Source organism: Rissa tridactyla, chromosome 1 (assembly GCF_028500815.1).
Source record: "Rissa tridactyla isolate bRisTri1 chromosome 1, bRisTri1.patW.cur.20221130, whole genome shotgun sequence".
Taxonomy (NCBI): Eukaryota; Metazoa; Chordata; class Aves; order Charadriiformes; family Laridae; genus Rissa; species Rissa tridactyla.
This window is the reverse complement of record NC_071466.1, coordinates 189,707,934-189,735,842: the sequence shown is the minus strand read 5'-3', so window position 1 is coordinate 189,735,842 and position 27,909 is coordinate 189,707,934. Positions and strand designations below refer to the sequence as shown.

Genomic DNA, 27,909 nt, shown 5'->3' with positions numbered 1-27,909 from the left:
AGTAAGAGTATACTAGGCACTTTTTCACTTTTTAAATGTTATTTCTGCAGCTCCCAAAGCATCACAATGCTCTACACAGACACATACGCATATATAGTACTTCCACTCATGCACATGCCGACTCTTGATTGTCAGCCTCTCAGAAAACACACGCGCACACACAAGAATTGTACATTTGTATCATTATTATTATTATTATTGACCCATTCCATACTTTTATCTTCCATTCTACATTCATACATTTATTTGAAGAATAGGTGTCACCATCTTCTGTTTCAAACATGGAGAGCCATTTAGAATATAGGGATTAGGAGAGTACAATTATTTCTCCCTCAAGTTTCCTTCTCACTTTCCACCTATCATTTGATCCTCTCCCCAGTGATAGCTCAGAGGTGAAATTCCTCTCTTGCCGTAGTGTTATATATTACAAAAATCACAGGTCTGAAGCAGCCAGCCTGGGTGATTGGCTTTATAGCACTCATATATGGAATGCTCTGTCCTTCAGGCATCTTGCTTACCTTGATCTCTTTCTCCTTCTTGCACTAAGGGAATTGCAACAGCATCCAGTTACCACTAACACACGTGTGTGTTGTACATCCTTCTGACCCGAATGTAATTTGTTGGGTTTACTATGATACCTAAGACCAACCGAATTTGAATTTGCTTTGTTCTAGACAAAATACAAACACAAGATAACAAATAGCCCCTACTGCAAAGAGCTTACATTAAAAATAGACACAGGAAAAGGGAAGGTATGTACCACCTGGGAGTCAATTGCTTGAACAACTACTTTACATTGGGAGCTACCTAATCACATTAGACAAGCAAGAATGCATAAAAAACAATTTCTTCAGGTTGCTGCTGCAGTGCTGCTCTCTCTTCAGAGAAGCAGCTCCAATGTCACAGTGTTGTGTGCTAATGGAATCCCCAAGATGACTTTTTACAACAAACTATCTAATGCCATGATGCATTCAGTGATCCTGGGAATCTTCCATCCTGGCAAACTGACCTCAGGCCACCAGAGTTACTGGGCAGGGGCATTGCCGCTCAGCAGTGGATCAAACTGAAAACCTGTCCTAGGATACACATAGGAATTAGTAATTTCAACAAACGTGAACAAACAAGGTCATAGGATAACTCAGATTGGAAGAGGCCTCAGGAGGTCTGTAGTCCAACCTTCTGCTCAAAGCAGGGTCACCTGTGAGCTCAGACCAGGTTGCTCAAGGATTTATCCAGGTGGTTCTTGACAAGCTCCAAGGCTGAGATAGCACAACCTTCCTAAGCAGCCTGTTCCAGTGCCTGATTGTCCTCATGGGAAAAAAATGTACCTTGCATCCAGTCAGAACCTCTCTTGTTTCAGTTTACGTTCCTTGTCTCTTGTCCTCCTGCCACGCACTGCTTTGAAGAGTCTGGTTCCGTCTTCTTGATACCTTCCCCCACAGTTACTGGCAGGATGCTGTGAGGTACCACCAAAGCCATCTCTCCACCAAATTGAAGGAGCCCCCTTCCCTCAGCTTCTCCTCACAGGGCAGGTGCTCCAGCCACTGACTGCGCTGGTGGCCTTCTGCTGAACTCATGCTATGTTATCAGGGTCCATGTACTGGGGAGCCCAACACTGGATGTGGCATCTAGATGTGGTCTAACAAGTGCTGAGTTAGCCTACATTAGACTTTACAGAGAAGTTATATAATAAAGGCTGCAAATGTTTTCGCATATACTCACTGATTTGCAAAAGAAACTGTAAGATGCAGAGGTATAATGCCATTACTTGGAACTGAGTTTGCCCTTAACCCTGAGATTATAATCACATTGTGGCAATTAGTATTACAGACTCTGAATTTTGTCTCTTCCGCAGCCAAATGCCTGATTCATAAAGCTGTGTGAACCCTAAATTAAAATTAACTAGTGTCTGTCCTCAGAGAAATGCAGCTGTTACAGTATGGCCTTCAGCACTGCCTTGCCCCCGCGCTACTTACTGTCTTGGGTGAGCACCACAATCTGAGATAGATGTTGCTGCAAGTGTACCCAAGCCAGCTGAGTCAAGACAATTTAGTGTTGATATATTCCATTTTCATGATAGGAAGCATTTGCAAACGAAGCAGTACTTTACCAGGACTGTTAAAAGGCAAATAAAGTTGAAGAGAAATACTATAACTTCTGCATTTTAATAATACCGGCCTGGCTGGAAGTCTGTGCACAGAGAAGAAATGGTTTGGATTGCTAATGTGATTCTGTATAATAGAAGCCTCTAAAACAACCTTTATGTAAGTGATACCACATTTTTGAGGGTGAAGGATAACATTGCAAAATGAGAGACCTAAAATTAGGTGCAACATTTAATGAATAATGGATTTCTGGAAATTATTACACAGTATCTGTAGAATGCAGAGCTCCTACTCCTTATATCTAGGCAGAAAAAAAAAAAAAGAGGCTATCTTCAGTTCTTCAAACAACTTTTTGAGTGACGCTCCAGAAATCAAATAAACAGGGAATAACCACCTCCATTATTAGCATTTCCACTGCAATATTATTTGCTGTGGTTATCAGCAGTCCATAAAAAACACCCAGGAAAAAGAACAAAACTTTTAATTAATAGGAGAAGAGTAACCTAGTTATGGCTATAGCTAACTTGAGATTTTCTGTCACTCATCGCTATAGCACTGCATTTCAGTTCAGATCTGGACTTCCCCTTGTAACGTATATGTAGCCAGCATACTTGTTTGCTTAGATTTCAGTTCACAGCAACAAAATATTTATCTCAAAAAAAAAAAAGGCAGAAAAAGTATACCAACTTCATCAGTCACCCAAATACATGAATGGTCAATTCATGGAAGAGTATTTTACACTAGTTTCAGAATAACCACTGTATGCTCCACTATTTTTTGGCAATCAGGCTGGAGATCAGCGTAACCAGCTTTCCTTGCACAATCGCTTTATCCAGGGAAAGGAAAGGTGATGAGAAGGGCTCTTAAAGGAAACATAATTGAACAAGCCCTTTTCTGGTTACCACTACCAGTGCTGGAGTTCATGGTCATTCTCTAGAAAGGTGCTTTATGTTTTGTTTTCCACTTGGCTGTGAATTTCTTTTTCCAAAATTCTTGTGATAGTAGCCAGCCACACTTACTGCATAGTACAGCTTAATTTCGTAATCCACTGAGCATCATAAAGGCAACAAAATGGCCTTCATACAGAAAAACCTATTCATATATATATATACACATACATATATGTATATATATAAAGAAACCTTGCTATTTCTAGCATTTTTAATGCTTATTTTTAATTACTTAGCCAGCTAGGAACTTCACGGATCTGTCTCTGCTGCACAGCATAAGGTTTATGGGATGAAGAAGGACACAACTTGCTGGTGGCTGTTTCCTGTGCACACATCTCTAACGGCAGAGGTACGGCAGAGGTACAATGACCCGTGAGTACAGCAGGTCACACGGAGCATTCCCACCCCATCCTACTGAGTACAGGGATGCAGAGGCAAGCTTGTCATTACACTGTTTTCAGTCACCATTCATCCTATCAACAGCAATACCGAAGGTAAATTCTAACTGAATGTGATACATGTATAGAAGACTGTGAGTGCAGGAAAAGAAATGCTTTGATGTTCCGAAAATGACAAAAGTAACAGACACCGTAATTTAGGAAAAAGGCCTAATTACTATATACTAGTCAAGATATTTACCTAAGATTGATCCAAATCCAATCCCTGACTGGACAAAGAAGAGAAGCAGCAGAAAGACGACTGATACCACCACAACTAATTAAATTTGAGAACCCACCCAATAAAAGTACTCAAATAAAAACACCCGCCTGGACAGCAGGGCTGGCACTCTCTGGCTACAAGGTTACTGGAGATGAAGCCAGACTAGTCCTGCACAGCCTCCCTGCTTGCGCATCGCTGCATATCCGCAGTCAGAAATCACTGTCGGACTCAGGAAAGGAGAGAGGTAGGTTAGAAGGGGAACGGTGCAGAGGCAGGTATTTCTGAAGATGGCAGGGGCAACTTTGCTGATCGTACTTAGGAATGCAAGATCTCTTTGGCAGAAAGAGCAAGTATCACAGCTATTGCACAGATCGGTGGGGTAGCCATGCAACATGTAGGCTGCTCAGAGATCAAGCAGGCAGGTCAAGGAGAGAGATCATATTCCTTGGCAATGACATGAAGGAGCAGCGTTGGTGTGACCCTCATTGACAGGACCAGAAGAGCATTGATTAGCTGTAACTCATTAACTGAGGTCTCATCCCAGTCCTCTGAAGAGTTCAGCCTTTTAACCCAACTACAAGACACTTTTATGATAGATGCCAAGAAGAAATCAAGGAATTCAACAGCAACACTGAGACCTGTCTATGCATAAATGAAGAAATATATTTGTGTGATGAGCAGAACTCAACATTCATAATGATGGCACTGGGCAGAAGCACATTAGGGCTGTGTTCGGGTCTGATACTTTTCTGGGAAACAAGATGTAAACACCGGCTATACTTTACAAGATTGGATTTTTTCAATATAGGCTCTGATAAAATGGATCAGAAGGTGAACCCAGCATCTCAGAATGACATTAACAAGAACATGATTTATTGTACGTTGTTCTATGAGGGCAAGCTCACTATCTAAATGACAGCTTCTTTAAACCAGTATCTCACCATCTCCTGTTTTCTTTTTTTTTTTTTTCCAAAATGGTGTGTTGATGACTTCATTCTATGGGATGTGCGAACTGCCATTGAGATAACAGCCATGAATTTCAGTGAAAAGAGCAGGTCCTTAATATCTTTGAAAACTGTGTCCGTAATAGTTGCTTTCATCTTAAAACATGAATCATATGTCAGGTACTGCTTGGGAGTAGCTTTGAAGAAGGAAGGGTGGAATAAAGTCAGCAGCAGTTGTCTGTCGGTGCTGTATTAGAAGAAGCAAGTGACTCTGCAAATCCTTGTTCCTTCTGTGATGTTAGCACCAGAGCATGTGCTTTGTCACTGCTGTTCCAGCCACAAACTACGCCAAGAACAACAGAAAATTGTGTCATTTTCAAATCTGTTGTTGTTAAATAATTGATCGTTTTGCTGCCACCATGCGGACACCTCTAGAAACAATGCTTACACGGCAGCGAGTCTTGGGCTGTGGGGGATCTATGAAGCATGTTAATTAAAAATACTAATTTTAAAAATATATTTTGGCAGTTGAAGATAAATAAATGCATGAGAGATTTGTTTCCTGAGTTCCTATGGTCTGAAATTACAGATGACAGTCCCTCCATAGAGGGTGAGAGAATTCATTTAGATTAAATTATCCTTTCATTTCCTTTTCTAAAACATCCAAAAACCTCCCTAACTGACATTTTTGCCTTTGTGTCAGGGATAGCATTAAGAATAATTTTCTATGATTGTCTCTTCGACAGGCAGAGAACTCATTTTAATCGATACATCGTAAGCTGTTATTACAGCTATTTTCTATCTTAATTCAGCCTGCCCTTCATAATTATGTGGGTTTTTTACTGTTTTTTAAAAAGCTCTGGATGGTGGCAGATTTCCACCACCTAGTGGGAAAAGTCTGTATTGTATCCTGAAAAGCTTTGTTCACAGATTTCTCTCTAGTGCCTGTTTTAAACCTCCCCCTTTCGCCAACACTCGTTATTGAAGAGGTTTTCTTTTTTCCATGCACTGGTGAATGCACCCAGGTGTATACAGCTCCCCTTGAAGGTTTTGGAACATTTCATATTCCAGAAACCATATGTTTCAATGTACGTCATTAATTGTATGTCTCTGTGGTGTTGTTTTTTTTAATTCAATGATTTGTAATGTGAAAGGGGAATTGAAAAGCTTAAAAAATGGAACAAGATCACCATACTCATTCATCCAATGTTCTGCGTCGGGATGCTCTGCACTTTGGGTGCCAAGACTGAAATGCCAAATTGAGTCAGGGGGAAAGTTCCAGAAAGGAGAAGGTTAAAGAAAGGCAAAGGCAAGTGGTACCATTGTCACCTCTTCCTATTACCACCAGGAAAGTCTCTACCCCTTGCACACCTACAGAGCATCTTCTCCCTCCCCACCTGTTCCAAAGTGAGCAAGTGATGCCTCCCTTGGCCTCGAATGAGAAGAAACTACTTCTCAGATCCAGCTCTGAGTGTGAACTGCCAGAGGTAAGAGCGACAGGGTAAGAAGCTCTCTTCCTTTCACATCATCCAGGTGGAATAGCAACTCTGAGGAAAATCCTGTGCCTGTTGAACCCAATTGGATCTTTCCTATTGTTTTCCCTGGGAAAAAATATGACATTATCTGGTTCTTATCACTAGATGCTTCACAATATTTAGTTTATCCCCATAATACCTCTTTGAAGAAGGAACATGCTACTACCTCCACTTCACACCTGGAGATGTACAGCCCAGGGAGATTAAGGTGTAGATTTACAAATGGCTGTCATCATGACACTTAGTCACCTTCAGGATTTATAAAACCTTTATGAGGTTTTTATAGGTAATAAAGGTAATAAAGGTAATAAAACCTTACTGGGATTTGAGTGCCACAGAGATCCTGAGAGATCCTCTCCCTGTTTGGTTATCTTCCTAATCCTTTGGACTGAATTCCAGGATACAGCTTTTTTCAAGCACCTTATTTCCAGCTAATTGCCACTTCATTCATCTGTGCTCAAAATTGAGATCTTCAAAACTCCAGCTAATTTGCCGTGTAATGTTGGAAGCATGCAGACACATCTTTGCAGCAGAAAATTTCCCTGAGTATCTAAATACCCTCTCCTGGCAATGCTGATCAGTTAGCATCTAGTTCACAGCTAAGGTCTGCCAGGATGCAGGAATGAGCTGTTTGCACATCTCTCTCTCCTACAGTGCCCAATCTGCTCATTTTTTTTAGAGCACATCTGATGAATCACGGTCTACATAGGATAAAAAAAGGCAATGGTAGTGTTAGTGTCCCCTCTCCTGCTTTGTCCAGTTGCTCAGCTATTATGTGGCAGGCTTAAAGAGATTTCAACTATTGCCTCCTATTTCCCAGATGAGGGCTATAGCTCTCAAATTACAGAGCATTTAAATGCAGCTCTCAGCGACACTTGTTAAAGTTGTACCATTTACATGGAAAAAACCACATCTGAGAAAGAAAACATTTCCAGTAAACGTATCTGTAGTGAGGGCTTTCATATGAAATTTATGTTCTTGCCGGAGGAACAAGAAAATACAGTGCATGAGTAGCTGGCAAGAAATTAACAGCAGGTGAGAAGTATAGTCTGCAGTATTCATAAAAGAATCTCCCAAAGAGGCAAATTAATTAGAAACGAGAAACCCCACTGCTTTTTTAGATACCTAACGAAGAACTAGAACTAAGCTATACAACACAAATTGTTGGAAACTTCCATAAAGACTATAAAGACTAAAAACTATAAAGTCTTTTTACTTTACACCTGGAGCTGGCAAGGAGAACCACGATGGAAAGTTTTCCAAATAGCTTATTGAACGCCAAGTAATGGTATTAGTGCTTGTTATTCCTAAGAAAAGGATAGGAGACTATATCAACTATTTGGGAAGGGTGTGTTTCCCTTCCAATTAGCCTGTGTAATACTTTTGTGGTTGCAAAAATGTGGAGCCTGCAGCCCTTTAAATGGAAACAGGGCTCTGCCCTAAGATGCACAGAATCACGACGATATCTGTTACAAATAAGACGCTTCACTTTCTGCCAAGATGGATAGCTAAGTTGACTATAAATACCAGTCAAAATTCCTTATATATCAGAATGACAGCTTTAAGCAAGAGTTTGTCTTGAAAAGTCTTAAACTGCAACAGGTTACAACCACTCAGAACAGAGAAATCAGTCAGATGGCAGCTATCCTGCAAGGACTGGCCCCAGACCAGAGGTCCCCCCAGAAGGAAATATGAATGCAGAGGAGACTGCAGTCTCTCAGTGGTGAGAGGTACAACCCATTTTGAGTAGCTCACTCTGGAGTATTAAACTGCTCCTAGGAAGAGCAGAAACAGGCAGTTTGCTGGCTACTTTGGGATGGCAGGTATTGTGTAACAACATCACACTGGTACAGCTAGTGTAGCTACTTCAGTAGGATGGTAGAAATTCAAACTACAAGCCCCATATTCTTATGGAAAGGGAAATGTTGGTCTATCAAGCATAATGGAGGACATTTATTAAAAGAAATGGCTTCATCTTTACTAACCTTGCAGAGTATTGGGAAGAGTTCTTTAAGTGGCATAAGAAATTCTCCATCTCAAAATGAGTGGATAGATCGTGAATATAAAATTGCCCCTTGCATTATAATAAGTTTGAAGAGGGCCTACATCTCCCCCAAATCAACGCATATGCCTAATCCTTGTCAAAGTAATGACTTAAGTGTGTGCCTCCATGTCAATGATTGTCTAATAGGCTCAGCAGCATGTTCTCCATCAGCATGTTAATGGCCATTCCAGTCACTGGCAGAATGTCATTTTATCACAGATCTGAAGGAAGAAAAAACAGTGCTGAACAGACTAGTGAGATCCAAGTTAACCACTCTCAGAAAGCACTATCCCAGCTCCCAGGCCTGGCAAATGCCGCATGCTGAGCACAGGGTTCCCTGGCTCCTGCTTCACCCAGGCAGGGCTGCATTTACAATGTCCACAGGGGCCACCACAGACCTTTTCCTAGGAATGCATGTAACAGGCTCTGCTGGCCAGAAAACATCCATTCCCCACCTCCAAGATGGGCTGAGGTTCCTCCTGCGACAGTCCTCACCTCAGCGCTGCCCCGAACATCCATCCGCAAAGCAGATACTTGAGAGGTCCACATTTCCTGAGGCTGACTCATCCTACACCACCATCACCTGTCCATCTTCATCCTCTGGCCCCGGCTCTTTCCTTCCTTCCCCTGGGTGGGACAGCAGCGCAGGCTTCACCTTGGCATTGGTCTTCCTCGTTCTCCTGAAAAGCTGCCGTGTTTACAGTGAAGGGGAATGCTGAAACGCTCAGGGACATTTCAAAAGACACTCGGGCTGTTTAATTCCTTTTTAGGCTTGATTTGATCACGAGCCCCTGTGTGTACTGCTGCGGTGCGCGGCAGAGCATCTTCACAGACGGACGACGAGGGAGTCAGCAGTGACGGGACTGCAAATACTGAAAGGAAAATTTACACTAGGACCTTTGTATTTCTCTCTTTTTAAGTTAATGTCTTTGATCAGCAGCACTTTTGCCAACTCTCCTCGCTCCTGGCAAGTACCTGACGTGACGATTTCCATCAAAACAGCAATAGGCATCTAAAAACTCATTAAAAAGGCATTACTGCTGCCCTTGGGGAGGGGAGTGGGGAGAAGAAAAAAAGAGAGCCATTGAAGAAAATCAGGCTTTTCTGACAGCAGCGCCCTTTTGGCTTAAGCGCACGGCAGCGTCTCATTGACCCTCGCACCTGGTACTTCTGCGTTCCCCTCTGCAGGCCCCCCCGCCCGACCAGAGCCTCACTCGACATTTTGGGTTATTCTGCTGCAAAAAGGCCTCTTCCCCCGTCTCCCCTCCCCTGGTCTTTCGTGTCGCACCAGGCTGCCCAGGGCTCCTCCTCAAGGGATTCGTCCCTTTCCCCTCCCTGCCGCCCTCAGGCTTGCGGCCCGGCGGGGCCTTGCCAGGCCCACCCCGCCCCGGCTGCGGGCCGCGCTGGCGGCCGCCAGGGGTCTCCCCCGTCCGCCGGGAAGCCGCTGGGCGCCCTCGCCCTGAGGGGCCCGGGAGGGCGGCGGGGCCGAGCAGGCCTGGGTGGTATCGGCGGCAGCAGCGTACACCCGGGAAGAGGGCGCTGCAGAGCCTGGAAACGAAGCTGCGGTTACATTAACAAGCACGGTCTGGTTTTTCTTCGGCCTGTTTGTCATTGCCGGCAGGCTTCCCGTTACTGCGGAGGCCACCAAGTGCTAATGAATGGAAGATCTTTCTAGTACGAGCGACAAAAACGTACCTACCGTTCTCAGGGCCTGCTCGGGCACTGTGGACACAGACATAGGAAGGTGAGATACAAGGCCAAGTGCCGGGTCCTGCACCTGGGTCACAACAACCCCATGCAGTGCCACAGCCTTGGGGAAGAGCGGCTGGAGAGCTGCCAGGCAGAAAAGGACCTGGGGGTGTTGGTCGACAGTCAGCTGAATATGAGCCAGCAGCGTGCCCAGGAATAGTGTGGTGAGTAGGACTAGGGAAGTGATTGTCCGCTGTACTCGGCACTGGTGAGGCCCCACCTCGAGTGCTGTGTCCAGTTTTGGGCCCCTCACTACAAGGAAGACATTGAGGTGCTTGAGCCTGTCCAGAGAAGGGCAATGAAGCTGGTGAGGGGTCTGGAGCACAAATCTTATGAGGAGCGGCTGAGGGAGCTGGGGTTGTGTAGCCTGGAGAAAAGGAGACTGAGGGGAGACCTTATCGCTCTCTACAACTACCTGACAGGAGGCTGTAGCGAGGTGGGGGTCAGTCTCTTCTCACAAGTAACGAGCAATAGGACAAGAGGGAACAGCCTCAAGTTGCACCAGGGGAGGTTTAGACTGGATATTAGGAAAAATTTCTTCACTGAAAGGGTTATCAAACACTGGAACAGGCTGCCCAGGGAAGTGGTGGAACCACCATCCCTGGAGGTATTTAAAAGATGGTAGACATCGTGCTGAGGGACATGGTTAGTGGTGGTTTTGTCAGAGTTAAGTTGATGGTTGGACTCAATGATTTAAAGGTCCCTTCCGACCTAGACAATTCTGTGATTCTATGATATGGTTTCAACAGGCCTGCTAGGAAATGCCTGAGCTGGCCAGTGCTTTCTCTTTCCCTCAGCCGAGGTTCTTGAGTAAAGGCCTGGACATACCTGCTCAGACTGGAGATGACTACTTGGGGAAGACATGAAAACGTGAAAAGCATTAAGCAAAACTCTGGGGGCTGTTTCCTTTTTTATGAGCTTATCTTATCTTGGTGTCATGTTATGACCACTGTTCCTCGAGGAAGAGGCCTAAATGAGTCAGTCAGTATTTATTTATAGGTGCTGAGTCAGTTCACTAGATTTCATTCACTCCCCGTGCACTTCAGCAAGCTGACTCACTTGCTGTCAATAGCTAGGGATCCTCCTGCTGCAGATTTTTGTATGAAGCCGAAGGTAGTTCAAAACAGCCCCAAAACGCCAGGACCTCAGGGACCTCTGTTTTAAAGTCATTCACTTATATTCGTGTCAAGCAAGAAGTGCAACCCAAGAGCTGCTCTGGGTCAAAGTAGCAGCTCAGGCACACCAATCTGAATAAAATCCTACAGACGAGTGTCTACAAGAAGCACTTTCCTTCCACTCCACAATAGGTTGGTTGACATTGTTTTTTTAAAAAAACACTACACCTAAAATTCTATTAAAAATAACACCATTAAATTCTGTGTTTGTTATTATTAGTTTACAGGTAGTAGGCTTTTTCTCCATTATCTAGTTATTTAAGCTTGCTTCAAGGTGCAAAGTCAATCAGTCACTGATGACGCACAAAAAGAACTAGAACCCACGTCACACCTTCTGTTGAAAAACCAATAAAAATATTATTGTTATCACCTACATATCTAGCCATATGATTTTGAGGACTCAGGGAGAGGTCTTCAGAAGAAAATGCTTCAGTGTTCCGTTCAGAAAAAAACTAAAGCATTCTTGCAAATTAATGAATCAGCCATGAGCTTTTGCTGAGGAGCAAAGGGTGTCTGTGAATTTCAAAATTTTGTGTCACCTTGTAGACAAGCACAGTTTTCCAAAGTCAGTTATGTGGTGAAGAAGATATTAAGATTAAATGAGCAGTGCAGAACTTGAAAAGCAAACCCATAATTATTAATAGATTTTTAAATTGGCAGGCAATCGATTTTTAAATTGTCCTTTCACCCTTGTGTGTAATGCGGTTTGCCTCACAGTGATAAATTAGCAGCAGCACTGTGCTGTGACTGTTTCCACTGGAAGTTTCTCATTACCATTCAGGGGTTTTGCTGGCTCATCAGTGAATCGTGGACAGCATTTCGATTGCTGAAGCGTGGCCCAGAAACTAGAGAAAGGATAGGAAACAGACTCTGTAAAAACCTTTTCTTGAATTCTAAGATTGATCGGGTTCTCAAATAAGACTAACATCTTTGGCCATAGTGTTACTATTTCTTATGTATCCCAGAGGAAGTGACAGTACATACCTCCCCTGTGTTCCCTCTCTTTAATCTCAGTATTCTTGTTGATCTGTCAGGAAAATAAGAACATTAACAAGTAATGGACTGAATGTGCTTTTTTTTCCTTAATTGAAGAGAACAGTTCCCTTGATCCGTGTGGCACTGGGCTGCGGTTTAGGGTTTTGATCCAACTTCCATTATTTGCCAACATCTTCCAAGATAAATTGCACTAGAAACCTATAAGAAGATCAAGTTAAGCATCTTCTTGGACAGATGATTTTCAGTTACTGTTCAAAACATAAATCCAATCTTTAGTTGCTATTTGTTTTATCTAGATCTTGTTAATCAGGGTTCTAATTAAAACTGGTTACAATTTTGTCAAAATAAACATTTTCAAAACACTAAAGCTTTCCTGGAGCACATTGCTTTGCTCTGAATCTCAGAGCACAAACTCCAGTCAGACAGGGTGAAATGAATGAGAAAACTTGGAATTTTGGATCTGAAAATGCATATTTGCAGGCAATTTCATGTGTAATTTTACAAGATTATGCTTTGGTAGAATGAAAGTAAATATTTTATCTCCAAAGACATCAAAACCCTACAAAATGGCATTTTGTTCAGATAATTCTAGTTCTGAGAATTCTCCTTCTGCTTTGTTCAACATTGTTCCACTCTGCTCATTTTGCGAATACCGTGACACTGCATTTGGTGTTCCTGAACTGTTTGGATTGTGTGCAGCACACAGCACATCACCTTTGAGAGCAAGCGGTCTAACAAAACTTGTGACAATCCTTTTCCCACTCCTGGAATTTTCTCTTCCCTTTTTCCAGATTCAGAGTACGCACATCATTATTGTTTTTTACCCATGTTCAGCTTTGTATTGTTACCAGTGGATGAAGCATGTGAACTGAACTCATACTAGAGTTTAAGAATAAGTGTTGTCTTAAAATTCCAAGTATCTCAGGGGATAAGAAAGCTTTCTTAAGAGTAAAATTGCCTTGCAGAGTTAGTGTAATATAAAATAACTGAAAAACTGGAATGTTACAAACTATTTTTCATATTCACAAGGAATAGGTCAGGTAAAAATGGACTTAAATTTCAGTAGGGAAAATTTTAGTTAGACTTCAGGGAAAAAAAAATTAACCATGTGGTTTGCTACGCACTAGAAGAGGAGACTTGTAGAAGCTCCATCCTTCAAATATTTTACAATGTGAATGGACAAGCCTCTATCAGGAATGGTTTAAGTAATTGCAATGCTTCGGTCAGGCAAAGGGATGGATTTGATTCCCTCTGAAAATCTCCCTTTGCTGTCTGTGCATCATTTTCTACTGAAGATACACACTGTGTCTGGATTTACCTAAACCTCTGACTGGTTCATAGACAGGCCTCTATAAAGAATGTTTTGTCCTCAGTTCTTACATGCCTCTTGTAGATACTGAGCTCCATTTCCTTCTAGAGGAGCACAAGAGTGAGTACAAGCTGATGTTCTCATGGTAACATGACCCCAAGGAAGGCAAGCAAATGCCTGCACTAGCTGACCCTCTACTAGTTATTGCTGTATAGTCTCTCCACGTGTAGTTTCACATAGTCAGATACAGTCTGATGGTTTTGGGTTAAGAAGAACATGGACTGTTGTGGATATCAGGAGCAAAGGAGTGAATTTCTCAGCAAGCTAACCAGAGGAAGAAAGTATTTTGTCTACTGATATTACCTAACCAGCTAAAGAATCAGGCAACACTTCAGAGACTAGCACCACGATGTCTTTGGTGGAAGCTGAAGATAATTTCTTGGTTAAAGTGTTTCTTCTTGCTTACCAGCATCTTTCTAGTATTGTCCAGATTTATTCAGCAGAAAGTTTCCTGAAGCCAAGTTGTCATTTCAGTAATGATAGGAGTTGCAGCTGTTGAGAGACATGAGCATCAGTGGCCTGTTGTTAAATCTGTCTGAACCCAGGTATTGCAAAGGCTCTCAAGATGTGCAGCCGTACAAGAACAGAGAACTTATGTCTGCAGGAGACACTGTAACAGATACAGCACAGTGGTTATGCCACATGCTGTTGGAGCTTGGAGTTTACTAGTCACTTAGCTGTTTATTCAAGATGGAGCTCTGGAATGAGCTGAAGTTTGCTTCAGGGTCAAGTTTGTAGGAGATTTTAAGAGACGGGTATCGGTTTGTTTGGGATTATTTCATTGTCAGTAGATTAAATGGCAATGTTCCCCTGAAGGAGCCGCTACTTGCTTCTGTTTAGGGGGTACTCCAGAAAGCGTTGGTGGAGTGGTTGTGGCACTCTGCTGTGAAGGCAGCCATCTACACCCTTGCTCTGGTCTCATGTGGAAGCAGTTCTAACTGTACATGGATGTTGGCAACTTGAGCTGAGAAGCCACAAGGAGCCGTATGCAGTCTCCCTTGTACGCAAGCGGCTTCAGCAGCAGATGTGTTTCAGCAGTGCTAACGGGATGGGCCTAAAGAGTTCCTTGGGCCTTTGCACTTTTTCAGTCACTGATCTTAATCGCTGATCACTGCAAGTGAAGAAGCGATCAAATATGAAAAGGGTGACTCAGGGCCTCAGTCCTGTGTGATATTGAGCACACCTGCACATTGCTATGCCCCAGCTGGTCCTAAATCTGTAGCAGCTGGGGGCACTCAGCACCTTGCAGGATCAAACCCTGGAATGAAAAAAAAAACCCAACTCTAATCGATATTAGAGACAGAAAAGGTGGATTTATTAAGAGTACAGATTGAATAACTAGATTAAGGGTAATTGAGGACAAGATCAGATTGATGAGGAAGCTTTCATTTCTTCAGGGACTGTTGCTGTAGCATGGATTTTTGTTTACAGTCTCCTGCCAGAAAAATCTATTGATGATTGGTTTTGGTTTCTAGTAGACCACAGACTGCTCTGATAGCTGCAATTGCAATGAAGGATGTGACAAATCCACGTGTTTGAGATGCACTCAGTGCCAAATACTAGAGTTGTTTCTCCCTGGCTAACAAGTACGGATGTGTGTCAGAGCGAGACAGGAGCTTGAAAGCAGTTACAGTAGCTACAAGATGAGTGGGAGAGATGAGAATTTAATACTGTCATTAAAAAGCAGCTGACAGCTTGGAGAAGAACAGAGAAACAACACTGCGAGTGTCATGTTTTTAGTCTTACGATGCTTTTTCTTTCATTGTTTAACAGCATTTACAGAAAGATATTTGGGATATTTTAGGGTTTCTTTCCTTACAACTTGTTCTGCGCTTACTTTTATCATTCTTTTTTAGCTATATTGAAGTCATTTTTGTAACAACTACTTGTGATATCCAGAGGAGATAATTACAACTGCAGCTGGGAATTAACAGCAGGAGTGATAAACTCTTAAGGCCAAACCTCACAGTTTTCATATGAATGACTTGACAGTAACAGATCAGGAAGAGAAAAATCAAGAAATAAAAAGAAGGTGATGTAAAACATAGGTGTAAAGCAAAGCACTCCTAATAGCAGGAATAGAATTGGTGGGCAAATCCAAGTAGAGTGACACCAAGAAAGATTCCTTGATCCTAGTTCTTCACTCTGTTATAGACTATGAAGTAGGCATCACAGAAGGGACTATCATTCATTCTGGAAAAGGAGACTAAAGTGCAAGTTGTCGACTTCGGTGACTTTTTTGTACAATTGTCCAGAAGAGATAAGAAAGCACTGGATGAGAAAGAAAACTCCAAGTAAAAGAGAAGATGCTGGACATACTCCATAGTGTCAGCTGCCATTGCGCCATTGTGATGGGAGTAGCCAATTTATTTATTGATAATAGAGGTGGCTTCTTAATGTATGTACTAGTAGAAGGTTATGACTACTAAAATTACAAAGCTACCCACCAGTCTCTTATATGATCGCACTTTTGGGTGTCGGTTGACACAACCATGTAAAGTCAGAGTGAGGAAGCGTCGGCTCCTGCTTTCACCTTCTGAGATACTGCTGCATTTAAAAAACATGAAGGTTCAGACCAGATTTCACCTGGCCCTTCTCCAATAGTGGCCAACAGCAACTATAGGAAAGAGTACAAGAACGTGTAGTATTTCCCCACATCACTTTATAAAAACACTTGGCCTTCACCCAGAAACTGCCAGCAAATACTGAGTACAGCATGCTAGCATTGCTATGAGATGTGTATTACCCGACTGAGTCCTCTAAACCCATTTCCCATGTAAGACGATACGACACCCACTTCCAGTCAATACCAATTTGGACTGAATATGGCATGTTATGAAAGGGTTTGTTTTTATTCAAGTTTGGTTTTTTACAAAAGGAGTAGTAAGTCAATCTATTTAGATGCACAGAAGAGGAAACCACCAAACTCCGTGGCAGAACTGCATTTATTTATAAGTTATGGAATCGGAAGTTATCCTTAAATATAAGTAGTACAGAAGCAAACACAAAACTTGTTCCAAAGAAACAGGAGACCAACTAAGTGAACAAGGTCACTGTGTCCAGTTCTGGGCTCCCCAGTTCAAGAGAGACAGGGAACTACTGGAGAGAGTCCAGCGTAGGGCAACAAAGATGACTGAGGGATTGGAGCGTCTCCCTTTTGAGGAAAGGCTGAGAGAGCTGGGACTCTTTAGCCTGGAGAACAGAAGGCTGAGGGGAGACCTTATTAATGTTTACAAGTATCTAAAGGGTGGGTTTAAGGAGGACGGAGCCAGACTCTTTTCAGTGGTTCCCAGTAACAGGACGAGGGGTAACGGGCACAAGCTGGAACATGGGAAGTTCCGATCAAATATGAGAAAAAACTTCTTTACAGTGAGGGTGACAGAGCACTGGAACAGGCTGCCCAGGGAGGTTGTGGAGTCACCTTCTCCAGAGACTTTCAAGACCTGCCTGGATGCAGTCCTGAGTAATGTGCTCTAGACAATCCTGCTTTAGCAGGGGAGTTGGACTAGATGATCTCTAGAGGTCCCTTCCAACTCTGAAATTCCATGATTCCGTGATGCGGTGATTCCGTGAATAGAAATCACTATTTTCTGTGATCATTCACTTACATTTAAAGTAAAACTAAGCCCTTAGCCCTGCAATTTACAACGCACAGAGAATCTGGAACTCTTGCCCAAAATTGTTGACAACCCGTTGTTTATTATAAATTATATGGGCTTAGTTTTCAAAATCTATATTCGCATAGAACAGGATAAAACATTATTTTCTAATATTTTTCATTCAGATAGCTTTTCCAGTGCTCCTGTGACCACACCAGAATGTTTAAGTAACCTGTGTGCCATATGTGAATATATCTGAGTAAATGAATACACTGAATTTCATTACAAAGAAGATTTATTCTCCAGGGACTTTCATCTCAGGATGGGTAAAGAGGTAATCATGAAGATCAGGAGACTGTGTGAAGAGGTATCTCCTCTTAATTCCCGATTGATTTAGATGCTTTAATATCATATTGTTCATTTTCTTAAGCTCCTCTATGTTCTTCTTTTCAGATAGTAGCCTGCTTGTTATTTGGTCCATCTTGTTTCTAGTTTGAACTTGAAAAGGAAAATGTACCGCATTAAATTGGCAACATTTAAGTCAAGAACGTAACTACCCTCTCTTGCATTCCTACAGGAGTTTGTAGGGAATTATGATGAGTTAAAATATTAAACGGGAAAACAACTGCAGTGCCTAATGATAAGAAGTTACGCATCTGGTTGAGTTACCTGCTCACTACATTGTTTAATAGCCTGTTTTCTGTTTTATTCAGTTTAGTGCATTGTAATAAAATCAAATATGGCTCAGACAAATTTTGCAGCTTTCAGGAATGCATCCGTTCCATTAGTGTCCACAGGAAAATGTCTTATTTAGGGGCTCCAAGATGCTATTTCTGGGCAGTAGGCACCTGTATTTTTGTAAAAGTACAATTACTAAAACACACAGCAGACTACAGACACTGCACTTGATTTCCTAAAGCATTTAAATTAAAGGAAAATTCTTGCAAATATTGGCATTTAGAGGCCAGTTTCCTCTGGAACACCAATATGCAGTATCCATCGTGTACACTTCTGGAGCTATTTTTATTTTGGCCTTCTGAACAAAATTTACCCATGGGTTTTGAAGTTTAAGTCTAATAGTGCCAATGCTAAATTAATATATGTCTGTGGCTTGCAAGCATGATCTGAGATTGTTTGTAACATAATCTGAAACACGTCTGGAGATCAGTGACAAAAAACACAGACCTCCTGAGCCCATGCAAACTGCTTTAATCCCTGTAAGTAGCCTTTTCACTAATACTTTACCATCTTTCCACTAGAGGGGCACATTACTCATTTTTCTATATCAGGGCTCTACTTTTAGCAGCTCCCCATTAAATAAATCTGGAATTCAAGTACGAGATATTTTAATTAAGAGTTTACAGTCATGCCACTTAAAATTTCCTTTGCGCTCTTCACTTGTCTGATATTCTGTCCTTTGAGCGCTTGTGAGCAAATTCAGTCAAGGATTGGGATTTCCTGTTCATAGAGGAAACTGAGGATTTTTGCTATGCTCCAGTGAATTCCCTACTATAGGATAAAAGAAATCTTGATTTCACAGAGATTCCAATTCATTCAAAATGGACTTGTAAATTAAAATAATGCACCTCGTACTCTGTTCAATACCGTTAGTCCAGAAAACCCCAAGATGGCAAGGGTTCCATAAGCCGAGGTCACCTGTAGTCATGTGCTTAGCTAAACAGAACAGTAATTATGTCTACAGACTGAATGCTACGTGACAAGCTTGATATATCTTATCTGGTTTTTTGTGTCTTATGTTTGAGATTGTCTTAGTCCTAAACCAATTTCTAGTCAGTAGCTGTCTGTCAACCTTCAGCTCATTCTTCAGGTAGCCTGATTTAAGTGTTAGTCTGGGTATGATTCCATTTTCAGTGGAATGGCCCCAGTACTGAGTTTTGTCTGGAAAGGAATGGAAGGCACGTTGTCAAAGTATCTCACTGCCATACAGTCATCTTTAAAATTTAATTTAATTCCCAGTCAGCATTTTTAGTGACATGGTATAACCCTGCTGAGCTAAATTCTTGACAGCTGTCGATGCTCACAAAACCTTTGCACTAAGAACAAAATTGTGCCTTGTATCTCAGAGAGTAGAGGCCTGTGCATTTACACCCATGGCCAAGAGCCACTGCCCATAACCAGGCAAAGCTTTGACCATGCAAATGCAGCAGTAGCGCGTTATAAGCTAGCATCACACATTTCAGCAAAGCTCTTCTTCCAATTGACCCTACATTTTTAAGAACCACGGGTTTACTTACTTATTAAGAATATTACGAATGAAACAAGTGCCAAGCTGATGATCAAAGTAAGAATGAAGGTGACGAAGAACAAACGCTGGTTTCTTATGTTGCTCCCTGCTGTGTTTTCTCCGGTATCACCAGTGTTCTCTTCCTCATCTGTTGCGAGATGACAGATCACTTGATGATAAAGTTTGTTAAGGTTGGTTAGGATAAACATGACAAAATGCTTCTGGCTTCATGAAATGATGCGGAATGCGTCATAATTTTGGCCAACAGATTTTATTTCCTGTGATATTGCGTGCGAAGGGAAGAAACCAAATTTATGAGCTCAGCTTGAATTTGAAAATATGAAAACTAATACATCTGTTATAGCTGTTGGGACATATTCAACAAAGATGTTTCTGCTGTTGAAATACACTGTTTTGTTGAAGTTGACCTGTTTTACAGTTCAGAGTTTTACAGCTCAGTTTTACATGTACAAAGGTGGCAATGAAGTTTTCATCGGAAGGCTTTCTAAGGGCCTGAATGGACTCAACCTTTTCAAAAGAGAAGAGGGAAAAAGTCATATTGAAAACCTGGGTACAGATGCATCCTACACATTGGTGCTCTAGATTTGCATCTTTTTCTGCTTGGCGATAGAAGTGTTCCGGGAGTGATTAATTTCCCAAATTAAGCATCTCAGTTAAGCTTCTGAAGTTTGTTGGATAGGATTAATATAGTTCTTGGGTTTTTTACTTAAAACAAGTGTTTTTAATATTCTCCTTCTTCTTTAGGTTTTGTTGGTTTCATTCCAGTGAAAAAATGAGGTACATATCCTCCCAAGTTTTCAAAAATGGAATAGACTTTCACATGGACTGCATATGTCGTCCTTCAAGCATATGAAGAATGAGGGGAAAAAAGGAGAAGCAGTTGCTCTGCTGCCCTCGAATCCGGGCAGCAAGCCAGCTTATTGCTTTTTAGGGACTGTGTTGCATACAGGGAAAGTCAGTAGTTGCTCTCATAGAAACAGGTGCGATCAAATGAGATGTGGCAATAAACCCTAAAGATAACAGGTAAAGTCAAGTGAACACCATGAGGAAATCCATGTCAATATAAAAAATGTTCATACTTGAGCCATATTTTTTTAATCCCAAATTTGTGTACTACTTTATTTACTAAGGTTTGAGTTTATTTTTGGGGGGAGCAGGGAGCTAACATAACTTCATTTTGGTGTCAGTCTCATACATGCTAAAATCACATGCAAATGACTGTAATTTCTCTTCCTACAGTTGCTGCCTTGCCATTCCAAAAGGGAGAGTAGCGTGTGCATCTGTGAAAAATATATTTCTAGATCGTGTTCTTGTTTTAGCTGGTAGAAATCTCTGAGGTGTTTGCAACTGAGCCTGTAGTGATAAAGCTGAGGGAAGGCTGTGTATGCCATTACAGCACTTTACTAATGAACCAACCTGGGGCTGAGCAATTCGCTGAGCTAGTAGGAGATCTCTGGGAGTATCTCTGCTTTTCTTCATTGCATTTAACACACTCTTGCCTGCGGGTTAGCTGAAACCTTTTAATAATTGGGGTTTGGGCGTTTTATTTTTACTCCCTTAGCATTCATAACAAATGCATCATATACTAAGTGCCTGCACCAATACTGCTTTCTAATCAGAATAATAAGGGTGGGGAGGGCCTGCTATTGCTGTCTCTCAAGCACACTAAGCTATCAATGGAGGACTCGGAAGTGGTCTGTGCTTGCTCTGCCTAATGAATGCTTCTTACTCTTTCAGCTGGATGAACCTGCCAGACTGCAGGGTTGTGAGGAATCAGCGAACACAGATTCCTGCCAAGCTGCAAACAATGGGACCATTTCATCCTCTAAACCGTAAAGAAATTGCTGCATGGCTGCTACCAAAGCAATCAAAAGGTATATACATTTTAAATAGCTTGTAACATGGTTGCTGTGTGTTTAATTATGCCAGGTCATATTAAGCTACTGAGCAGGAGGGTTGCTGTGTATTGCAACACTTTTGAAACATCATTTTTTAAACCAAATTGGACATCTGCCATACTGTCAATAGACATTCACAAGGGTTTAGTATTTATCAAAATTTGGAAAATACTCCACAGATCTCACTAATTTTCTGGCAAGAAAACCAGAATTTTATGCTGCTGAATAGGGCAGCTAAGGACTGTGAAAAAATCATTTTATGGATCTAAATGATTGGATAAGATAGCTACAGAATCTCCAAGTTTTTTAAAAAAAAAAATAAAAAATATATATGTCAAAAGGAATAATCCTAGAAGGAGCCAAAGCACTTTACAAATTGATACATAAAATACATATTAGGCTACCTTTATTTACTGCTGAAATGTAGGGAGGAGCATGCATGTGATTATTCCACAGAACCCTATATGATCCCACCAAACCCTGTGTATTTACCTGGAAAGTAAATGATACTGTCCAATGAAAATTACAAAAGAAAGCAAGACAGCCACACTGCAAAGAGTTTCTTTGACGTTAAAACCAATTTATCCCATTGTCTCCTTTTGCACTTGTAGAAGTAACAATATCAGGATAATCTACATATGAAAATTAAGTAGCTGGTGTCTAACATCTTCCTGTTAAATCTAGAAACCAGCACCACTCTAATTAGTTGCATAAGGAAAAGTCAGAGGACTCAGAAGTAATGAAAAGGCATTTAAATCCTATAACTAGAAGCATGATTAAGTTATGGCCATTTGAAACTCTTCTAATAGCTGTTGTTCTTCAGTCAAATTTGCCAGGGAAAAGGGAAATAAAAGCAGATTCAAATATTGTCGTGTGGAATCCTGCTAGAGAACTCCTGTTTTTGAGATGTTTTCAGGTCACAAAGAACTCAAGCATATTGTAGCTATCATTGGATGAAAATATTCTTGTTGCCATGAGCAAATCAAAGATAAAAGCCCTATAAAACCAGAAGTGTGAGAGCCCATATCTGAAACTGTAAAAGAGTCTGCGAATTAAAATGCTTAAAAGTCTCATGGGATATTTCCGATAACTGGTTTGAGTCCCTAGGAGATGGGTCTTAATAGAATGAACAGAAATTCTCTGGTGTTTCTGTTGCCACATGTGAATTTCAGTGCTTTTGAAGAGTTATGGTGCTATTTATGCAGTAGGTGCATATTGAGCATTACTGGAGAAATTATGCTGCAAGGGATCACCTCATGGATCCCAGTGGAAATGGAAGATAGGTTCAGGCTTGACAGTGAATCCCTAGCCAAATGCAGGGATTTCTAAGAACCTAATACCTGAAATATTCAACAGGAGCAGTTAAACCGTTAATCTGAGCTGTCTAAATCAGACCATTTTCAATCTTTTCCTTATATTTTACAGTACGGAGCTTGACATGACATATTGGCCTATTGGGCTGTTGACATCAGTGCAACACAATGTGGTCAGTCTTTTCAAATGCCATACATAACTCTTTTGATGGCCTATTGTATGTATAGGAAACCACAAAGCATCATAATACGTACCTAGTGCATGTTGGGATCCATCTGGACAAACATTTAGTTTGTTTAGGTTGTTTAAGGAATCAACTACATAAAGTTTTCCTTCTTCATGAGTATCGGGCAGGTTAATTTCCAAGGAAGGCCTCTCCATTGTATCTCAAAGAAATAACAATTAAAAAGGTAAATTAAAACAGGGATGTGCAAAATAACTGGTAAGAGTTGGTGTCATGATCTAAGGAAATGCTGAGCAGCCTTAATCGCCCTTAAAATAAAGGGATTTGAAGGACTAGCACACCTACCAGTTCTTGAAGGCAAGGGTAGTGCAGTACACAGCACTTCTTTATTCTTGGAGACCTTTGATGAGTACAAAATTTCATTTCTACATTGTGTTTGTGCATATATGTATGTATACCTACGTAAGTGTTTGTATACTTATGTATGTGTGTGGGTGGGGAGGGGAGGAATGAGAGAAGGAGAAAATCTATTTGACTGGCTCCAGCATTCATTTGAATGTTAGCAATTTAGTTCATAGAATCATAGAATCATAGGGTTGGAAGAGACCTCTGGAGATCATCTAGTCCAACCCCCTGCCAGAGCAGGGTCACCTACAGCAGGTTGCACAGGAACGTGTCCAGGCCGGTTTTGAATGTCTCCAGAGTTGGAGACTCCACCACCTCTCTGGGCAGCCTGTTCCAGTGCTCTGCCACCCTCAAAGTAAAGAAGTTCTTCCTCATGTTGAGATGGAACTTCCTATGCTCAAGTTTGTGCCTATTACCTCTTGTCCTGTCCCCAGGCACCACTGAAAAGAGCCTGGCCCCATCCTCCTGACACCCACCCTTTAAGTATTTATAAGTGTTGATAAGATTCCCCCCCAGACGTCTTTTTTCCAGACTGAAGAGACCCAAATCCCTCAGCCTTTCTTCATAAGAGAGTTCCAGTCCCTTAATCATCTTGGTAGCTCTCTGCTGCACCCTCTCCAGCAGTTCCCTGTCCTTCTTGAACGGGGGAGCCCAGAACTGGACACAGCACTCCAGATGCAGCCTCACCAAGGCAGAGTAGAGGGGGAGGATGACCTCCCTCGACCTGCTGGCCACACTCTTCTTGATGCACCCCAGGATGCCATTGGCCTTTTTGGCCACAAGGGCACACTGCTGGCTCATGGTCATCCTGTTGTCCACCAGGGCTCCCAGGTCTCTTTCAGCTGAGCTGCTCTCCAGCAGGTCAGCCCCCAACCTGTACTGGTGCATGGGGTTATTCCTCCCCAGGTGCAGCACCCTACACTTGCCCTTATTGAATTTCATAAGGTTCCTCTCTGCCCACCTCTCCAGCCTGTCCAGGTCTCTCTGTATGGCCGCACAGCCTTCCGGTGTGTCAGCCACCCCTCCCAGCTTTGTGTCATCAGCAAACTTGCTGAGAGTGCACTCTGTCCCCTCATCCAGGTCATTGATGAATATATTGCAGAGGACTGGACCCAGCGCTGACCCCTGGGGAACACCACTCGTCACTGACCTCCAACTAGACTCTGTGCCCCCAGTCACTACCCTCTGAGCTCTGTTGTATAACCCTTTTGCATATAGTTGTATAACCCTTTTGGTTTGGTCAGTACTTGGTAAGATGAAGGGTGATATCCTGACCACAGTGAAAGCCAAACCTTCACTTACACCACCAGGAAGAATGTCATTCATGTTCTCTGCTTTCATCACTGAATAATTCCTTCAGAAATAAGACAGAGAAAGCAGGTACGGATGTAGGAGATAAGCAGCAAGAATATGGGTATGCTTATGCACATCACTGTGAAGTTCTTATTTGCAAAAAATTGAGCAAAAATTAGTCTTCTAATGGTTCTACTTCAGATAGATGCTAGTTTTGGACAAATTAAAACCTGAGGGCAAAGCTTTTCCTTCGGACTAGTACGCCTTGCCTTAAAAAGTGCACTGGATGGGGCCCAGTCAGCAAAACCAACTTCTCTGCAGAGTCTGGGTGCCTGAATCATTGAATGATTGTTTATATAAATACAGTTACGAAGGAAGATTATATACAGAAAAGAAGCAATACCTAAGCAGGCTGCTCTGTGAATCGCACATTATTCTTCAACAGTCTTATTGTTTTCTTTATGCTACCCTGATTCCAAAAATGTCTTCTAGAAACAAACTACAGTTCTAGCTCTAAGGAGATGCAGGTGCTCTAATTAGGCATCTTAGACTACTCTGGACACTGAAAACTCCCTCTGCAATTATTGAAGAAAAATATGTACCTCCAGGTAATATTCCTCTTGCTCTGGGATAGGTCCTTTCAACCTCACAATTGCAGTCGAAAGGTACCTTTCCCTTGCTAGTGAATGTAAGGGGGGAGCTCACAGAGATTAGTTTAGACTTGGAGTCGAATACATCTTACCCATTTAGTATTTTATCAAAGCTCTCAAGTTCAATTTTACCTGCCAGACATAACTCGCCGCTTCATGGGATGTAAACCCCCTGTTGATGGAGAGTGTTCAGCACCTAAGGATGATTTCTGAATCCTAGGTGGGTTGAATTGCCCTCTTGGCATGTCTCTCCCTCACTCCCTCTCCAAGCAATAGGGAACGCAGTGTGTGACCGGATTCCTAACCTGGCGCTTAAATTACAAACCTGAAGTTCGAGGAATACAGGTCTGAGTGTTCACAGAAAAGACCCATTCTTTCCCTCATCAAACCAAATGCAGAAGGTTGTCATAATTCCCCTAAATCTGAGCACACAGCCAAATAAACATTCACTGAGCCTCAATAAGTCTGAAGACTACGTGCTTCAGTCGCTCCTGACGATGGGTCTCGTTCTCCTGATAGTGGGGATTGACTGGCTGGCATGTGTACTTTTATGTTTCTACTTAATAGACTCTAAGAAAATATTACAGCTTATTTCTGCCCTGTTCAGAATTGTTGCTACAAAATACAAAGATAAGGTAGAAAAGCTGGCATAGTAGTGGTTACCCTTACCTAGCGTGGGATTGTTAGGTGTGCAGCTGTGATTTCGGGACAGACAGCTGCGTCCACTTCCCTTCCCCTAGGCTGTCACACGGTGCCAGGCAGCACGGTCTGTGAGCCACGTCCCCACCAGCGCTGGCTCTGCGATCGCTACGGACCCCCGCGTCTCAACAGCGGCCTGCTAAAAGTTACCGCCTCGGCCACAGAGGCTTTTGGTTATTTTTAGCTTCTGAAGAGTTGTTTCTCTTGGGTATTTCAGTTAGTACCTCCCTGCAACTTCAGGGAAGACTCTTCTTAACAACTTGGTCTGTAATAAATGTGAGTACCTTTGATTCATTAATATTATGAATTATGTGTTTCTGCACTCATTATTAATTATTTAAAACTGATTTCCTCACTGTGCATGTAACCCCAGTGAAGATAACCATTATTAATTCAACAAAGTCATTTGTTGATTCCATTACATTTGTTTGATTCCATTGACATGCCAAAGGAGAGAGGATACAGACATCAGCGTCACTAGCCAAAAGTATTGATTATTTTCCCAACAAACTAAACATCAGGGTTTTTGGAGTCACTCTATCTTGTACTTTAACCTTTCTTAAAGACTTCTTTCCCCATGCGACTTTTAAATTTCTCCTGAAGTTGTTGTGGTAAAATTAGAACTTGGTGTGAGAACACACCAAAAATTCTTCCCAGAAAAAAAAAAAAAGAAAACAATCAAGTCTAAAAGGAAATAAAAAGCAGGCGAATGAAATGTTACTTACAACATAACCGGGTTCAGGTGGCGTGCCAATATGGAAGAAATCAGACAGTGAAAATCACCCGAAGAAAACGCCTCTCTACTTTTAGACCCCTAGAAACCTGTCAACTCCTGCAGGACCCATGAAGGCAGCTATGAAACAGACTGTCCCTCAATCTATATTTAGAGTTCATCTCGGCTAAGTATACTGACTTCACAATATTGATCCGTTTAAAAAGAAATCAGCACATACGCAGCTCTTTCTGGGGGATTCCAAACATATTGGAATCATGATGATGATAATACCCTAGAACGGAGAATGAGGTTTGTTACTGGTGATCAGCATTTCACCAACCTTTTGGCTTACGATGCCTTTTTAGAACTCACTTGCTACGCAGAAGAGTCATATCTACAGCGCTGTAGCTATGAGTAACCAGTTTGCTATGCAGGAGTCGTATCTACAGTATTGCAGTCATGAGTGCTTTAAAGGCATAGACTAGAAAAAAACAGGGTATTTTCCTCCTCCCACACACCATACAAATTCAAGTGGGACAGTATTATGGGATGGATTAATTTGTCCAGTATCCTTAGTTGTTTAAAAAATAAGTTCAGATAAACTCTTTGTGAGTACGGATAGTTGCTCTTTTACAGACAGTTTTGATGACTAGTTTTTTCTTGCAGAATGTGATGTTACAGCCCACTGATGCTTACATGAAGGGACCGTGGCTCAAAAAACCAAACCCTTTCCAAAGCCATTCTGTACGTATAAAATTTTTGGCCCCTTTAAACTGACAATAAATGTATTTTCCTTTCAGGAAACAGCAGAGAGGATGCATCTTCTGACTCATAGTTTCCCACCCCAAGCTGACAAGCGCCGCTGCTGCTCAGTCTGGGCAGTAATGCAGACGTAATAAGCGTGCTCCCTTTCTGCGGGGGTCTCCTAGAAGTCCTCCCTTCAAACAAGGATGTGCAAGCCAGAAAAAAAAAAAAAAAGAAGTCTCACCTCCATCCCCGAAAGATTCCTGACACCGTCCTCATCAGAAGATGAGGACCTAGGGCCCTCCAGTTCTAAGCTTGAGAAGGTCTGCAAACCCATCACATCTCTGTAGGGCAGCAAAACAACCCATCTCCCCTCCGCCTTGGAAGTCGTCCTGGTCTCTGTGGTCAGCAGCTACAGTGCAATGGGGGAAAAGGACAACCACATGCTTCGCCACCTGCCAGGAGCTCCTGCAGAAAGCAATCTTGCAAAATACTGGCAGGCCAGGAAGCTATCAGAAGTGCTGCTTTACAGTAGGTAAAGGTGGCAAATGTGACCCCCCCAGAAGCCACGGGAGAGAGGGGCTGGCTTGTGGGAACAGCTCAGCTCACTGGGGG

At 42.1% G+C, this 27,909-nt stretch overlaps 1 protein-coding gene across 4 annotated transcripts; it reads right to left on the bottom strand.

Annotated features, from left to right (window-relative positions):
- Positions 1 to 16,454: 16,454 nt before the first annotated feature.
- LSMEM1 (leucine rich single-pass membrane protein 1) lies at positions 16,455 to 27,632 on the bottom strand. 4 transcript variants are annotated; one of them, XM_054197370.1, is made up of 4 exons: positions 27,539 to 27,632; positions 22,859 to 22,990; positions 19,382 to 19,540; positions 16,455 to 17,624 (listed from the first exon to the last, which is right to left on the bottom strand). In XM_054197370.1, the coding sequence occupies exons 2-4, from the start codon at positions 22,983 to 22,985 to the stop codon at positions 17,422 to 17,424; spliced, it is 489 nt and encodes a 162-aa protein (XP_054053345.1). In that variant the 5' UTR covers positions 22,986 to 22,990; positions 27,539 to 27,632; the 3' UTR covers positions 16,455 to 17,421. The 4 variants fall into 4 exon arrangements, with proteins under 4 accessions (XP_054053345.1, XP_054053336.1, XP_054053318.1 ...); XM_054197361.1 differs by lacking the exon at positions 27,539 to 27,632 and adding an exon at positions 26,561 to 27,522; XM_054197343.1 differs by lacking the exons at positions 16,455 to 17,624; positions 19,382 to 19,540; positions 22,859 to 22,990; positions 27,539 to 27,632 and adding exons at positions 23,000 to 24,547; positions 25,806 to 26,100; positions 26,561 to 27,522.
- Positions 27,633 to 27,909: the final 277 nt, after the last annotated feature.